The sequence below is a fragment of the Colius striatus genome, chromosome 20 (assembly GCF_028858725.1).
Source record: "Colius striatus isolate bColStr4 chromosome 20, bColStr4.1.hap1, whole genome shotgun sequence".
In the NCBI taxonomy this organism is placed as follows: Eukaryota; Metazoa; Chordata; class Aves; order Coliiformes; family Coliidae; genus Colius; species Colius striatus.
The window spans coordinates 4,727,998-4,745,400 of NC_084778.1; the positions used below are offsets into that span (position 1 = coordinate 4,727,998).

Consider the following 17,403-nt stretch of genomic DNA (forward strand, 5'->3'; position numbering starts at 1 on the left):
GCCAGGGTCTGCCCTGCCCCTGCGTTGGCTGCCATGTCCCAGCGTGCAGCTGCAGCAGGGAGAGGAGGGAGGTCACCAGCAGCACTTTGGTTTGATTCTTTTATTTCTTTGCTCACAATGAATCATATTGCTGAATCGTGACTGGCAGGGACAGCATCCCCAGCAGGCACTGCTGGGCTGAGTGCTGGGAGAAACTGGTCCTCAGGTTGGTTTTAATTGGAGTTTCTCCTCTTGTAGATGGCATGGGGGCAGAGAGGGATGACAATGTGGTGGCCCAGCTGCCCGCCAGTCTGTACACACCAGCAGCCCCTGTGCGCTGTGCTGTCGGTCTCAGCTGTTCACATCAGTCTTGTTTATTGCGATTCCAAATCCTCCTCCTCGGCTCATTAATGTTCTGGGAGCAGACATCTCTCTCACCATTGTATTTTGTAATTAGATTTTGATTTGCTTTCAGGGAGAAACAGCAACACAATAGATATTAATTTATCCCAAGCCTTGCTCCATCTCCTCCATGTCACAAGGTCAGACCTTGGGGGTGCACCATCTGCCCTCAGTGCCTCCCCCCACCCTGTATCTGTGTGTTGTTCCTGCACTGGGACCCTGTTTATTTAAGGAGTTCCCTTATGCATGAAAGGAAAGGAGGGATGAGGGAGGGCTGGAAGAGAGAAGAGCCTTTGCCTGAGCTGAGCTTGAATCACAGGGACAGGCGTGAACTGGATTTAAGTCGCCGGGGTGAGGGAGCAGCCTGTTCTGCAGCCCCATGCTGGCTGTCTGCAGAGCCTGGGTGGCCTCTGGTGCTTGTAAACCCTTTAAGGCACAGTGTAAAGTGCTCAGTTTAATGCTGCAAGTGAGGCAGGACAGGAGTCCCCTGCAGTGCCGGCCTGTGGGAGCAGAGCTCTGGGCATGGCTGTGGATGTTTCTCCAGCCTGGAGCTGGTCTGTGCTGGAGGCAGAGCTGGACAGTGGGCTCTGCCAGTCTTTGCAGCGTGGATTTTTAGGAGAAAATGGCTTTGCATTTCATTTAGCAGAAAGCAGCAGCCATCCATGTTGGAAACACCTCCATTATTGCTGAGGGATCTGCTTTTGTGTTTTTAAACCACATTTGTCTGGCTGTCCCTGCTCAGGGTGGAAGCTCATTCCAAGATGATCAAGGGCAGTGTGTGACCTGCTGCTGGCACAGGCAGATGCCCCAGAAACCTCTGTGTCTCCAGGGCAGAGGCAGCTCCCTATCCTATGGAGGTATGAGAGCTCTTACGGTCCAGGCTCACACAGCAGCAGAGAAACACATCCCCCAGTGAGAGTGGGAGGACCACTTTGCCCTCAGCCAGGGCTCATTTCACTGCAAGCAGTTGTGCTTTGTCTTTGCCAGCATTAACTGCTGCAGCTCAGGATTTATGTTTGTAAGTAAATGTGACCAGGGCCAATAAATCAATCGGCACAACCGAAAATAGCTCCTGGCAGCTGTTGGAAGTAGGGGATCCCTTCCCTTCCCCACCAGTACACACAGAGCAGAAGGGGATTTCATCCACCCCGGCTGGGTGCCAGCCCTGTGCAGAAACAGCCATGTGCTGCTGGGGAGACCTCTCGTCTGATACCTTTATCTGGAAAAATTACTGTGGCTGTCTGCAAACTTGTCTCCAATGTGCATCTTGGCCAGGCATTTCCCAGTCACTGGGATGGGAGAATTCACTGAGCCAGCTGCCAGCGTGGAGAGCAGCTTTGCGACTGCTGCTGAGTGCTGCTGACATCTTTAGATCACCTCAGACCTCAGATAATAAGCAATTTTTAAAGCTTCTCAGAGTCAGTTGTGGATGGAATCGTAGGGGCAGCCCAGGGCTGTGGTTTCCCGGTCCTCCAGGACAGTGTGGTGATGCTTTGTGTAGGGATAAGGTTACTGGAGGAATCTGGTGACTCTGTTTTTTCCACTGGACTGCTGTACTTAACCACCTGCACAGGAGCCCGTGAGGTGTCTGTAAAGCTGATCAGCCTGTACAGCATCTTGTGAGGGGGTATATTTCCTTGCTTCTTATCCAGGGGGTGTCCTGGGGTGAGTACTGAGTTTAGCAGGCGTGCAGCCTGAACCAGAAGCGAAGGGTGCTCTGAGAGGATCAGCTGCTTTTAGGCTGAATAGTCCGTAGATTATTTCCACATCTGTGTTAGCTTTGGCTTGATCCCACAGATTTGCAACAGCTGTTGGGAAGCAGAGCAGAGATCCCCTCTTTAAATGGATGATCAAATCCTCAGAGCGTGGAGTATGTTATTTCTATGTCATCCTCTTCATGGCAGGAAAACCAGCTTTTAAAAGTTGCTGAGGCAGCACTCTGCCCTGCTGCCTGAGCTATCATCCCATCATCCTGTGGGTTCACAGCAAGTTGTCATTTGCTCTCGGCATCCCACACCCAGCCTGACACAGGATCCTCTGCAAGGTGTGTGGTTGTGCAGGGGGATGCCTTCTCTCTCCTGGGCTACCCTTCCTGCCTGGAACACAACCAGTGGGTATCCACTTGAGTGAGGCTGAGGAGGACCTCATCTCCTTTCCAGAGCCTGTGAGTCTGTAAACCCCTTAGTGTTTTACCCTGGGAAAAACTAACCAATGCCATAGTTCACTGCAAGATGGGTTAGGTCATCCTGGTGTTCAGGGGCTGTAGCTGGAGGTGGGATATCTGTGCTGGAAACTGCAGTTCAGCTGCAAAATAGCGACATGGTGTAGAGATCTAGATGATCTCTAAAGGTTCCTTCCAACCCCTACTATTCCATAGGGAGCTAGCCTATCCAAAAAGCCCATCTAAAAGGAGTCAGGCCTATTTCCTATCGAGGTTCTGCTCTTTCAGGTCAGACCTGCAGCAGAAAGAGCCATCAGGCTTCCTTCAGAGTGTCTGACAGGCTTTGGAGAGCTGAGCCTGGATGAAGGGGACCAGGGCAGTGGGAATAGAGTGGTAGTAGGTCCTGGCACCCATTTCTGATTCCCCATCATCTTTCCTTAATGCACAAGAGAATCATCAAATCAAACTGCTCCCACTTCCAACAGCACATTCATGTACCTTCCAATACAGACAGCAAAATTAATACAGTTAATGTGCTGAGACCACTAATTTGCAATTCAAATCTTTTATGAGCAGGTTTAAAATTGCAGCCCTGTCCCATTGTCTTACGTGCAGTTGTTGTGTTTGTTCATTGGTGGTGTGGGATAGGTCTCAATGGTAGCAAATATATTGCAGCTTTTGCAAAGATCCAAGGTAAGACCTGGCAGGTTTTGTTGCTTTTTCTTGTTCAGCCAAGGTGTGACTGAGTGTGACACACCATCCATTGGGTTCGTGTCTCAGAGCCATGTGATGGACCCACTCCCCCAGAAGCAGACAGTGTCATGTTGACCTTTATTGAGGCTTTTTGACCCTTTTTGACACAGGCCCAGCTTCATGCTTGCTTGAGATGTTCTCCTGTGGACACTTGATGATGAGTGCAACCCTCCATTTCATGGGGACAGAGTATCTGAGCTGCAGATTTCCCATACCATGGGTGTCTGTGCAGCCCAGACCAGTCTTTGCAGTTTGGGCCCAGTGGGGCCTGATGGTTTACACGTCCTCAGAAGACTCAGGGCTGGTTGTTGGTGAGAGCTGCTGTATCTGCCCTAGACTGCTGGAGCCAGCCATGCACTGCTAGCTCCAGCACTTCCAGCAAGAGTGGGTTTGGTTTGGTCTTACCCCCTTATGTGGGGTGTCCCAGCCCCGTTTCTCTGAGCACAGCCAGTCGATGCAGCCTCTCAGCTCTGAAGTGCAAAACCTGCCTCTTCCCCAGCCAAGCAAAACTGCCACGACCTGCCATAGTGCCTCAAGGGAGCTGCTGCCAGTATAGAGAGGACTTGGCAAAATGAAGTGTAATGTAAGCAGTCATTTAAAGAGAACAATCCAATAGGTAGTTGTAATTTCCTCGTTATTTGCAACACCCTCTGGAATGCCTGTGATCCTTGTAAAGAGCTTTTCCCCACCCTTTAAACTTCACAGAAGTGAATTTTACCTTCTGTGGTTTGAAGGCACTCATTGTGAGGAGACTAGCTGGCATTTAGTCTGATACCTTTTCTTTTTCATGCCTAAGGCCATTGAGTTTGTGAATCAGCATTGTGAATGTGTTGGCTTGTCCCAAGAAATATGTCTACTGGAAATCGAAGGCTTGGTGGGCAGGACACAAAACCTTTCCTCTCTCTAAATCCTAGTAGATGCAGGTTAATAAATTGTTCCTAGGTCAGTGGTAAGGCTTCCTTTGAGATCCTGGAAGTCTGCAAGCAGGATGACTTGTGTCACTCATCCAGATAGATCTTCTGTAAAGAAGATTTCTTCTGTTGGAAGAAATACTTAATACAGTGACATTGAAACCTGAACATGGATATGACTATCTCCCTCAGCCACATCTTTGGTGAGAGCTGCACGTTGCATCCCATCCTTTTCCTCGTTGCCTGGTCCCAGATCATTCCCATCTCAGGGGATGGGATTGCTTCTATTTGAGAATCAGAGACGGTGATCTGCAGTTGTGGCCTCTTCCTCTGCAAAAACAGCTGGGTCTAGTTTCCACATGAGATGCTGATGGAAGCGGCAGCACGTCACGTGGGGGTTTCTCCCGCTCGTGTGCTCACCCTCACTGGTGCTGGGTGGGATCCTTGGTGGTCACCTCCTGCCCTTCTCCCGTGGCTGGGTTTTATTCTCCAAACCTGAGCGAGTTGTAAACACGCAGAGCCCAAGGGGCTTTGCAGAGCAGAGCTTGACAGAAGTTAGTGATTCATTTCCTTCCCCTCTGGCTCTCAGCTACAGTTTGCCTTTTGTTTGAGTGTTTGATAATTCACTGCTGGCTGTTCAGCTTGAAATGTGTGGAGAAATGTCTGTGACTGGTGATGGCAGCAGCTCTTCCGTGAGTGGCAGGGAGATGAGCTCGTCTGGCTGCAGCCAACCTACACCTGCATGCTGGACCCTGCCAGCAGCACTCACCATCCTGTTCCTCCTTATCCCAACATGCTTCTGTATGTGGGTTAAGCTCCAAATTATCCTGTGCCAGAAGCATGTACTGAGAAATGAACCCAGGCCCATGTGACACCCAGAGCACTCCATCACCAGCGTTGTGTGGAGCCGAGCTTGCTGCAAAACATCACGACCAGCAGACAGCAACATCTAGAGTGCCCAAAACATGGCCATTGCAGCCTGTATGGCTTCTGCCTGTGTGGGGTAGATGGGCTACAGAGCCCTCAGGCTGATAGCAAACCCATTAACCAGCTCCTGGGAAGCCTCTGTTGCAGAAGAACAGTGTTTCTGTGTGTTGACCTTGTTTTCAGTTGACTGTGTCTTGGCAGGGGTTGCTGGTTTGTTTAATGAACATTGAAATGTGAGTGGAGGAAACAGCCAGGGAAGCATTACAAATTGCTTCAGAGCAGTGGCATTAAAAGTATTTGTGCTTAGCATGTCTTCTAAACAAAGACTTCAAAGTATGGTAAATATTACCTCCATTTTACTTGCAAAGAGGCAAATGCAGCAGGGGGAAGAGCTTTAGCTGTGCTCACGGGCAGGTATGAGGCAAACTCTGGTTTCACATGCAGTGCCAAGGGGATGGTGTTGCTGATGTGGGTCTCTGTGGGTGCTGGGGGTCCAATCCAGACTGTCCCAGCAGCTCTGGAGAGATGCCCTCACCTGCCTTCACGTGCATTGCAGAAGCACCAGCTGTTTTCTTTGTTTAGCACAGACCACTGGTCTCAAAGATACTAACACTCCAAAATCTTCCTCTTCACACTGCCAAGTTTACCCTTTTCCTCTCCCCTTCTGACCTCTTTTACAGCTGAAGCTGTGGAACAAGTACAGAGTCTCCAACATTCCTTCCCTGATATTTATCGATGCCACCACTGGGAAGGTGGTTTGCAGGAACGGCCTCCTGGTCATCCGCGATGACCCAGAAGGTAAGACCTGGCGTCCTGTGTGCCACAGAAACGTGGGCACACGCCTGCCTTTTCCTTTCAGTTCATTTTTAATTGCCTTGGAACAGGCAAAAAAAGAGAAACAAATAACTATTGTCATACTTAATGAGGCACTGCATTATTTTCAGCATAACATTTTCTGCATCGTTCCTGCCAGATCTGGTGTTTCAGTTTTGCTGGTTGTAAAGAACAAAGATTTCCCCTCCAGGATTTTTATCTGAAGTGCTAATGAGGAAAAAGTTAGACTAACCGAAACATTAAGTTTGAATTTTTTCCTGATGGAGACACATGGACAGACAGAGCAAGAACCCAGACTTTCCATACCTTGGGAGCAGAATCCTTCCAAAATACCGAGTGGGGCTTTGTCACTGACATCACACTCTGTTATCATAATGAATTCCCCATTATTTAGAAATACAAGAGACAAATGCTGCTGTTCTCCATTTCTGAGGCTTACAGTGCTGGGGTTGATGTTAAATCCATCTTTTACCAATTTGCAAAACCCAAAATGAACAAAACATGTTCCTTTACTCATAGACTCCACAGACCCATCGTTCAGCTGCTGTGGGCTGTCTGTGCACATGTCCTACAAGCCCATCCTTTCTTTAAGCAGTAGATACTAAGTGTGGTGACTGAGTGGCAGGAACTGTGCAGCAAGTACACACTGTGGCCTGAGCCATCTGGGACGTTTCCTCCTCTCTGGCTGTATCCATAGATTGATTGCTTTGGGAGCTGGCAGCAGATGATTTGGAGCATGTGTTTGTGTGTAGGCACACATGCTTGATTTGGGGTGCAGAGGGTTAGTGTAAGTTTAGTTTATATATAGGGTTTTAAAATACATGTATAGCTTCTCTTTTACATTTTTATAAATAAATATGTGTATATGTATATAAAAATACATGGTCAGTAGCAGCTTAAGGTGAATAGTCTGACTGCATTCCTGAGCACATACCACCTTGCCCTCTGTTGTTAAAACAAACACTGTTGATCAGGAAAAGATGCCTCACCAGGCACAAAACCAGAGCAGGCTTTGTCAAGCTAAAGATACTTCAACTTAAGTGAGGCTGCAGCCTGCATGGAGAAGAAGAGGTGGCCTTGGTTCCAGTGCAGGTTTGGCTTCCCTGACTCCCCTATATCTTTGCAAAAGGTGGGATGGGTTGAGGGTTTTTTTTGGTAGAGCTTCTTGCAGCTGTAAATGCTACATGTGCATCTTGTTGTTTTGCATCTTCTTTTGACCCCCAGGTCTGGAGTTCCCATGGGGACCAAAACCCTTCAGTGAAGTGGTTGCTGGGCCTCTGCTAAGGAACAACGGCCAGACATTAGACAGCAATGCCCTGGAGGGCTCACACGTTGGAGTCTATTTCTCTGCACACTGGGTAAGTGCTTTGCAGAGCAGTTGGAGTGAGCTTGGGGAGTGCTCTGGGGATCCCTTGCTGCAGAGCCCTGTGTGAGAGTGAAGACCTTGGGACAACTGGTGTTGAAGCATTTAAGATGCTCTGATCATTCTGCAGAAAGCTGCAGCATTGCAGTGGCCCGTCGTCCTTCAGAAGGGGAATAGTGGTCAGATTTTGAAGAGGTTTTGTTGGCAACTTCTGGGCCATAAGCCCCAGCCACAAGCCTCAACCACAGTCAGGACTGGGCCTTAAGCCTTGGCCACAGTCAGGGCTACTGCACAGCAGCAAAGACAAAGTCACGTCTGTCTTTTCTTGGCCACTAAGTCATCTGCACCTGCTGGATGTGGCTCTGGCCCCGTGGAAGGGAGGATGTGTCCTTATGTACATGTTGTGTTTTGCAGTGCCCACCGTGCCGAAGCCTCACAAGGGTCCTGGTGGAGTCCTACAGAAAAATCAAAGAGGCAGGACAGAAGTTTGAGATACTCTTTGTTAGTGCAGACAGGTAAGCACTAACAGCCTGTGGAGGCAGAGCTGACTGCCCCCAAGCTGGGAAGCTACGAGCAGTACTGGTTTGATTTGAGGAGAAGATTTAGTTTGGGGTAGAACAGATTGGCTCTGTGTCAGAAAGGCTGCCCAAGTCCTTTGCTCTCTGCCCAGTGAAGTGCAAAGGGGGGTTAGCCAAAGCAGCAGTGGGCTGAGAGCAGGCTCTGCCCCTGGAGCAGCTCTGCATTTTGTGCTGTGACTGCTGGGTCTCAGGTCTGAAGGATGCTTGAGCTGTTGCCATGAGTTTACATTCAGATACCTTGGAGAGTTTGAAATATTTTATCTGTAAACAAAATGCACTGTGGACCCCTTCTTGAGGGACTGAGGGCTTCACAGTTGGTCCCCAGGTTGTGTCTGCCAGCAGTCCCTACCAATGGGCTTTGGTGGAAGAGGTTAAGGGCTTTGCAGGTCAGGTTTTTAATAAGAGGAGAGCCTGGCAGGCAGAGAAGGCTGTTCTCTGGATCACATGCCCTGTTCCCCTTGCACAGGTCAGAGGACTCCTTCAAGCAGTACTTCAGTGAGATGCCCTGGGTGGCTGTGCCCTACACCGACGAGGCCAGACGGTCACGCCTGAACCGCCTCTACGGCATCCAAGGTAGGGAAGGCTGCCCTGACACACAGCTCTCTCATCTAAGGTAGGGAAGGCTGCCCTGACACACAGCTCTCTCATCCAAGGCAGGGAAGGCTGCCCTGACACACAGCTCTCAGAGTACTTGTAATGTCTCCTCTTGTTTAACTAAAACAAGAAAACAGCAAAGCAAAAGCACAGTGCCTCAGGCAGAGCAGCTTCATGTTTCTGCTCTCCACAAACTCACATTCCTACCACCTGCCAGGCAGGCTGTTAGTTGAAGCAGGGCTTCCATACACAACCTAATTCTTCCTGGGAACTTGGAAGCTGCTTTGGGCTTAGATTTTTTTTTGCTTAATTACTGTTTTATTTATTTTGCTTTTTCTTGAAGGTTTAAATTTCATTTTCTTGCTGTTTTATGTAATGCAGAGGCAGGCCCATCTTTCTCTACAGAGGCTGGGGAAGATGGCATCTGGTTTGTGTTAGTGACATGCATTACAGAAGAGTGTGTGTTTGATGGAAGCCATGGCTTTGCTTTTACTGGACGTGCCAGTGCCAGAATTCCAGCAGCCCTGGCTGCTCGTAGGGGCAGGGGAGAGATTCTGTCTGTCTGGGTGGCTTCAAAGAGTTGTGAAGATGATAAAAGCCTACAGCAGCTCTCCTAGGGTCTGGCACCTTGTCCCTGCAGGGAACAAACTGCAGCACAGAGACATACAAGGTGACTAGCTCACAGGGAGGCCTTAGGGACCTATGCACAGTTTCTCCCCGTGGTTAAAAGGTCTTGCTGCAATGTGCCTGATTCTTATCTGTGTCCATGTGGCATCGGTGAGGTAGACGCAGGCTGGCAGAGGGTTAATGCCATCTGCAGGTGAGGAAGAGCATTGCCAAAGGTGGACTAAGGCCCGGAAATAATTCCTCCTTGGAGTCCTCTCTGAACATCCCTTCTGGGGTGAGCTCAGGTGCTGTCTCCCAGCTCTGTTCCCTGACCTTAAACCGAGAATAACCATTTGCCTGCTTTAAATAGCCATCAGTTTGTGATTAATTACCTTCCCATGAGGCAAGAGCTTTCCCAGTTCATCTGTCTTTTCCCCAGCCTGCTCACAAAGCTCCCCAGTGCTGATTTCAACTGAGTGCTGCAGGACTGCTGCCAGTTTCACTGGGACTTGCTGTAAATAAGATGTCCAACCATGGATACTCAAGCACCAGGCATGCTGTAGCCAGGGAAACGGTGACAACAGCTTTACTTCTGACTCCAGCCACCTTAAATGTCTCTCTTAGTTGTGTGCCACCCTGAAAATGTAAATATTTGTTGTTACCCTTTGCCTGACCCCTGCCTCTGCCAGGGAAGCTCCCATAGTGCCCCCTGTATTTCACCTGCTCTCCCAGGGATGCTGACCTTGGGATATGGGCATGTTTGAGTGCAAATTCTTCTGCTTATCTGCTATGGTTTTCCTGTAAAGTAGGAACCTTTCCAAAGTGGCACTGAAAAAGGAGCATCACCATCCCACCTCCCTTCCCACATGGGATTTGCAGCCCGGGGTGGTGCAGGGTGCTGCAAGAAGGCTGCTGGGGAGATGGGTAAGAAGGCTGGAGGTGAACCCTTGTGCTGGTCCCAGGGACTCCAGACTGTTGTTGACCCCTTCAGAGGCAGCAGCTCAGAATCCTCCCCTCCAGCTTTGAGGAGTGCAGTCAGGCTTCTGCAGTGGGCTGTCACAGAGACAGACACTGTGGACTCAGCTCATGGCCACTGGTGGTTTTTCTACCTGACTGAATGATCAGATCCATGTAGTCCCACCTGCTTTCCCCCAAATGCATGGCTCTGATGCTGCCAAGCATCTTTGCAGCCCCATTCAGAGCTGCTCCTAGGTGCCAGTGAGAGCATGTAGCCTGTTCTGTGTCCAGGTTACCTTCCTGGTGGTGCCTCGGGTTGAGAGTGCAGCATTGCACGTGGGGTGGTTTTTCCACTGGTTTTCGTAAGGCTGGGAGCTGAAAAAAGAGAAGAGCTTGTCTTCCCTGACTGCTTTAAGTCTCTGAGTGGTGGCAAGCAGCAAGAGAGTCAAATCTCTTGTTGTTTTAGTCCTGTAGTGGCCCCTCCAGCATTCAAAAACTCAGTGTAAAATATAAGTCGAGTTTTTGGCCTTTATTTGGATTTACTTGAATGCCTCTATTCATAACCCATGCTCAGTCAGTGGGCTATACCCTACCCACCTATATTGAATTGCTTCTGGGTGCAGCACTCTCTTGAGAGAATCATGTCTTGTGTCCTGACTGCTCAGAAATAATTCTGTGTGTGTGTGGTGCTCCTGGTCAGTGCAGTCCTGTTGGGGGGAAGTCCCCTGACATTAGTTCCCATTCCAATGGGATAGGGAGCAGTGGTGAGTTCCATGCTTGGCTAGAAATGCCCTTGCTGTTGTGTATCTTATGAAACCTTTTGTGTTCCTAAATATTCCCTGTGGACTCTGTGCTGTCTCTTGGGGATTTACAGAGTTGTCCCCAAAAAGTGGTGTTTCCCCTCTGCCCCAGACACCCAAGGGTCACCCTCAGCCTGGCTGGAGGGAGCAGCCTAGAAGCCACTGTTATGAGAGGCTTCTCAGGCCAGATTTCTGGAGCTTTCTTCTGAAAAGGTGAAAAAACCCCATCAATAAACCCCATCACCTGTCCTGTGGTTGGTGTGTTCTGAGTGTTTGCTTCAGGTCAGTTTTGGTTACTCACCCAATACAGGTGAGATTCCCAAGTCAGATATGGAGTTTAATATGTAAGTAAGTAAATGTATTGCCAGATTCAGTAATAAATCATTTGGCCCCTGTGTTTTCATAAAATGCTGCCCCCCTGGGAACCAAATCCATTTTCTAATGCATAAAATCCAACCCAGCTCAGCTATGCTAATTCTCACCCAAGCTTATACAATATTCATTGGACAGTGTCTGATCTGTGATTCTTCTTGATAAGTAAATTTCGGTGTTATGACTCCTGGCAATTACCAAAGCCCCCAGAAGGCACTAAAATAACAAATAGTGGCTGGGATGAGCAGGGAGAGGGGGACTATGGTGGGGAGGGGGGATATTTGGCTTAGTGGGTGTGAATAAGGTGAAGGACCTGCTGGGCTGTGTCCCCTGCAAAGAGGATGTGTTTGACTGAAAACCCAGCCTCAGGTTTTGTGATGTGTTACATTTCCCAAATATGGGATAAATTGTCTTAAAGGCTTTGTTTTCTGAGTCACTTTTGCATTGGCAGTTGGAGATTTTAGTGGCTGAGTGCTTTGTGGGGAGGGGAGTGTCCCCAAAAACGTCAGTCAGGTAACAGTGGAATGGTGAAGTCCCTGACAGCTGTGATCTACAAGGATCTGTGTCTAAACTGGGCCCTTAACTCATGTTTGTAGCCTGTCCTGTGTAATGCAGGTCTGGAGAGGACAGAAGAGCAGCCATTTAGGGACAGGGTTGGGATCCTAAATGGATAAAGATCTGAATCATGTGAGCTGCTGATCCTGGCTTCAGTAGTACTTTGTGCCTTGAAGGGTTGGACCAGAGTGAGATTTCCCAATTCCTTCCAGTCTGTTTAACCCATCCCTGCCTTAGAGCTATTTTGAATACCAGCAGGTAATGAATAAGCCTTTTTGTGATACAGAATGGTTTTCTTAGCATACCCTTAGGATTTGCAAGCCCAGCCATTGGGTTCCTTTGCTGCTGCTCTTGCCCCAGCCCCACAGGCTCCAGCAGGAATCAGGAATGTGAGCAGGGCTGGAATGAGGGGAATGTGGCCGCTGGCCCGGACCTGCAGGCAGGCTGGGACAGACAGATGGTCCTGTTATTTCCTAGAGAAATGCCTAGAATTCAGAGGGCTTGTGAGTAACCCACTGTTGTACAAACATGGGAGCATCATGCCAGGAGTCTGGCAGGGACAAGCTGCTCAGAGAATGGTTCTGCAGGGTGTTTGTGACGAATGAACTGTAAAATGAAGGTTTGGATGCGAGCAGGAGGATCTGAGTTGCCTCAGTGTGCTGGGTGTGCTTTGGGGGATGGTGCTGGGTAGTGAGCAGATTGAAGCACCTGGCACAAACACTGGTCACTTCACTCATCTCTCAGGGCCTGATGCCAAACTCTCCCTGCTTCCTTCCTTCCTTGTGGGATGTTTGTCTCCCTGATAAGAGAGGAATGGTGTGTGTTCCAGATGAAGTCACCAATGTGAGTGGCTCCTGTTGCCTCACCCATGACTGTTATGTGGCTGGAAAGCCCTGTCAGTGCCTTATCAGATGGGATGGTCACCAGCTGGTGTCCACCCTGCCCCACTGCCAGCCCGGCCACATTCAAACAGGTGACTTGTGCTTAGTCTCCATGGCAAGTGTTTGCCTCCCTTTATAAAGGGGCTTCTTTATGACAAGGCTCTTCAGCCCCAGAGCTTGAGGCAAAATGCTTCTTTGTCCTAAGGACCAGAACCTCACCAGATCTCCCCTGAGCCCAGTCTTGCCCAGTGCCACAATCCAGTACGCACTGGACATTCTTCCTGCACAGCTTTGTTAGTTATGGATGTGTTGTGGCAGATCTGTATTGTCCCTCTTTGTACAGAGGGACATGTTTAACTGATTATCTCTTGGGTTTTTGTTTTGCACATGTTCCTCCCTTTCCCAAACTACAGAAAGAACCCAGTACCTCCATCCTCCAGGCAGGAGGGTGCCTGCTGGGTGCTGTGCCAGGGCTGGCAGAGCCATGCTGTGCTCAGTAATGAGCATCTCCAGGCCCTAGTTGGGGAAACAAAGCTGATTCTGTGTTTGAGATCCATGAGCCAACTTCTCCATGCATGGGAGTCTCCTCTTCCTCACACACCATGCCCTGACAGACCCAGCCCTGCAGCCATCCCAGCCGCTCAGCACCACAGTCCCCTGGGCTCCTTGAAGGTATCCTGGGGTGGCCAAGGGCAGGGTTGCTCTGTCAGAGTTGTCTTCCTTGTAGCTGCAGTTTAGTCCTGCAGGGTTTGGAAAGTGGCAGCTGTGTGTGAGGCGGTCTCAGCAATTCCTTTGTGTGAGATGTAACTGTGGGACAAAGGCTGCTGGTACCAATGTGGAGGGTCAGTGTGATCCTGCTCCATCCCTGCAGGGATGTGGGTACTGGGTATTCCCAAGGGCAATCCATGCACCAAATCACTGCTGTGCAGATGCTATGTTTTGCCAGGCTTGGGTGTGTGAGAAACTATACCAGGTAATGCTGTTCATGACCCATCAGACATGTCCCTGTGCTCTGGAAACAGATGGGCGATCAGCACTGAAGGGGTGTGGGGCTTCATGGAGGAGTTTGGAGCTGCTAAAATAGACAGCCTTCCTTCTGGGAAGGAACACACCCTGCTTCCTGGCTGCCCTTGCCTGCAAAAAGGTTTGTGTCTCTGGGAACTGGGCTCTCCCAGCAGCAGCCACATCTCAGCACCGGGACGGTGGTGCCTGCGGGCAGGAGGCAGGTCTGGCTGGCACTTGGCAACAGGGGGCTTGCCCTGCACAGCGTGGTGGGGTCTGCAGCCAGGAGCATCCGTGTCAGAGAGCAGTGGCCTTTCCTTGCACCAGGCAGGGAAGGGCAGGCAATGCCAGAGCCTGTCTCCCAGCTTCCTGCTCTGGCTGCTGGAGTACAGAGCTCTGCTTGGCCGGAAACAGGAGCCAGGGACCCCCATTGTCACACGGAGCCTGAGCTGCTGAGAGCCAACAGGAGCTGGGCTCCTGCCAGAGCCGGAGGCAATAGGAAAAGGCCTTTCTGCCCACACCCTGTCACTGGCGGGTTCGGGGTTGGCTCATCCTGCTTTGTTTCCCTTGCAGGGATCCCGACTCTGATTGTCCTGGACCCCAAGGGCGAGGTGATCACGCGGCAGGGCCGAGTGGAGGTGCTGAACGACATCGAGTGCCGCGACTTCCCCTGGCACCCCAAGCCCGTGCTGGAGCTGACGGACTCCAACGCCGTGCAGCTGAATGAGGGCCCCTGCCTCGTTCTCTTTGTAGGTATGGAGCATCTCTGCTTTGAAAGCACAGCCTGTGCTTGGGAAGGGAGCTGGGCTGCCTGCCAGCTGAGCTGAAGCTGGCCACCGGGCTGAGAACCTGCCTCGGGTGGGGGGAGAGTGTCTGTGGGAAGGGACATCAGCCTGTTTCATAGAATCTCAGAATGGTGGGGGCTGGAAGGGCCCTGCAGAGCTCATCCAGCCCAAGCCCCTGCTAAAGCAGGTTCCTCTCAATCAGGGAGCACAGGAACATATCCAGGTGGTTTTGGAAACCTCCTGAGAAGGAGCCTCCACACCCTCCCTGGGCAGCCTGGGCCAGGGCTCCCTCACCTCAGCACCAAAGGAGCTTCTCCTTGTGTTTAAGTAGAACTTCTTGTGTTCCAGCTTCTGTCCATCAGCCCTTGTCCTGTCAGTGGACACTGCAGAAAAAAGTGTCACCCCATCCTCTTGACACCCACCCTTCATGTACTTAGAAGTGTTAATGAGGTCTGTCCTCAGTCTTCTCCAGGCTGAACAGCCCCAGGCCCCACAGCCTTTCCTCATAAGGAAGATGCTCCAGTCCCTTGATCATCCTGGTAGCCTTGCATTGGCCTCTCTGGAGCAGTTCCCCGTCTCTTTTGAACTGAGGACCCCAGAACTGGACACAAGACTCCAGATGAGGCCTCACCAGGGCAGAGTAGAGAGGGAGGACCTCCCTCGACCTGCTGGGCCGTGTGTGGTGCCTCTGGCATCTCCTGCTTTGCTTGCAGAAATAACAGATGAGGACAGGGATGTGTGGAGCAAGGGCAGAGAGCACTTAAGGCACGGGCATGGCCTGTCCCAGCTGGGGCTGGGCTGGTCGTGTCAGGTGTCTGTGCTGGGCACCATGGGGTCAGTGTGAGCTGCACATCACATGCACTTCCTTACTTGTTTTGTTTTGTTTTCAATGCTAAAAGTTGTCCCTAGATTGAAATCATTTCATGTCAGTGCTGCTCAAGGACGCAGTCTCTCCTCTCTCCAGCTCAGCATTTGAACTTCAGTGGTGGCTGCCGTGTGATTGATGTTGCCATCTCTTTCTACTCTACCTCTGTCAAATCAAAGCTGCCTTCAGAGCGCTGCTGCCGCCGAGACTCGAGCAGCAAAGCTGCCGAGGCGCTGTCCTGAGGCAGGGGGACGGTGGGTGGTGGGCAGGGATGGCAGCAGCCTCAGATCAGCACCAGCCTTTGCTCTTCAAACACCACGGTGCTTCGCAGACTGCAAAGCGGCTGCCGCTCTCCTCTGCGCCCGCTTGTCCCCGAGCTCCGGCAGTGGCACCGGCGAGTGAGCTGCCCTGTATTTGGGGAGCAGGAACTGCTCTTCTCTGACGTGTTTTCCCCGTCTCACATGAAAAGCACGTTTCAGCTGCTCCCTAATTGCTACAGAGCCACAGAGCTTTGAAGTTGGAGCTCATCCGGGCTCTGGTTTCCTGCCTGGTGGTGCTGTGGGACAGAGCTGCCTGCGCCCAGCCGGTTTGCATCCGTTTGATCCTAACCTCCTTTTTGCCTTGCCTCTTTTGTTTTGCCTCCTCACCTCCGTGCCCTGCAGATTCAGAGGATGATGGAGAGTCAGAGGCAGCGAAACAACTGATTCAGCCCATAGCTGAAAAAATCATCGCCAAGTACAAAGCCAAAGAGGAGGAGGCACCGTTGCTCTTCTTCGTGGCGGGTGAGGTGAGTGGTGGGAGAGCACGGGGCTGCATCCTGCTCTGCCTTCATGTGAGGTTGGGTTGGGTACCATCATTCAAGGGGGTAAACTGAGGTAAGGAGCTACTGTAGCTAGTCAGGGACCATGGGGCAAAACCAGTCCTGAGACCTGGCTCAGTTCCTCGTGCTTGTTGCTGGATATTCTGGCAAAGGGGTCCTATCTGCACTTGCTCAGAGGTGGAAGAGCCTGAGCAAGTCAGGGAGCTGCTGGGGACAGCAGGGCAGGCCTGGGGGAGGTGGGATAGAGCAGGAAGCACCACGCTGGGGCTTCCAGACACCCTCTGCCCCCTCAAAACTGTACAGTCAGGACAGTAAGCTGGGCAGGGGGAGAGGAGCTGGAGTTGGGGTTTGAGCCTTGCCCAGCCAGCACTGTCCTTCTTGCTGCTGCCTCCCTTCCCACTCAGGAAAGAGGGTAGGGACTGGTGCTGCAGCCTCTTCCCGAGACAGCCCTCATCTCTTGGGCTGGGCCCATTTCTGTGCAGTGCAGGTGGTGCCAGACAAAACCATCCCTGGGAGTGTGCAGGGGCCCCTTGGGGAGCAGCAGCGTGGCACGGGGCTATCCCAGCTCCGCTCTGCCCCTGCCCTGAGGCTCAGCAGGGCACTCACTGTAGTGCTCACCTGTCTCCCTGTGAGATGAGGACTGTTGTGTTTGGGTGTGTGCGTGGTACCTGGAGGCTGCAGTGCTGGGAGCCAGGGATCCACTGAAGAAAATGGGAAGATGGTGCTGCTGGCCTCCCTTTGTCCTGCTGCAGGCACGCACACGGGGCAGGGTTTGTGTAAGGGTCATAAAAGCTCCCAGCCCCTCCTCTCCCAGGCCTTCAGTTCCCCTCCCCAGGCGCTGCTGCAGCCAGGGCAGGTGGCAGTGGCTGCACGGCCTCGCGCCTGCTCCGTCCCTCACGCTCACGTCACAGCCGCAGTGTGCGGTGCCGGGGCCCTCCGGAGCCGCCCTGCGCACAAAGGAGTCCCCATGAGCCCCTGCAGCCCCCCAGCCCCGCTGCCTCCTGCAGCCCCATGAGCCCCTGCAGCCCCCCAGCCCCGCTGCCTCCTGCAGCCCCCCAGCCCCATGAGCCCCTGCAGCCCCCCAGCCCCGCTGCCTCCTGCAGCCCCCCAGCCCCATGAGCCCCTGCAGCCCCCCAGCCCCGCTGCCTCCTGCAGCCCCCCCAGCCCCATGAGCCCCTGCAGCCCCCCAGCCCCGCTGCCTCCTGCAGCCCCCCAGCCCCATGAGCCCCTGCAGCCCCCCAGCCCCGCTGCCTCCTGC

General features: G+C 51.9%; 1 protein-coding gene across 1 annotated transcript in view; it reads left to right on the forward strand.

Annotated features, from left to right (window-relative positions):
- The window catches only part of NXN (nucleoredoxin), a 50,782-nt gene that overhangs the window by 30,952 nt on the left and 2,427 nt on the right, over positions 1-17,403 (forward strand). Inside the window, 6 exon segments of the mRNA XM_062012468.1 lie at positions 5,814-5,931; positions 7,192-7,325; positions 7,745-7,845; positions 8,375-8,481; positions 14,249-14,428; positions 15,988-16,112. Of these exon segments, the coding sequence (XP_061868452.1) occupies positions 5,814-5,931; positions 7,192-7,325; positions 7,745-7,845; positions 8,375-8,481; positions 14,249-14,428; positions 15,988-16,112 (765 nt within the window).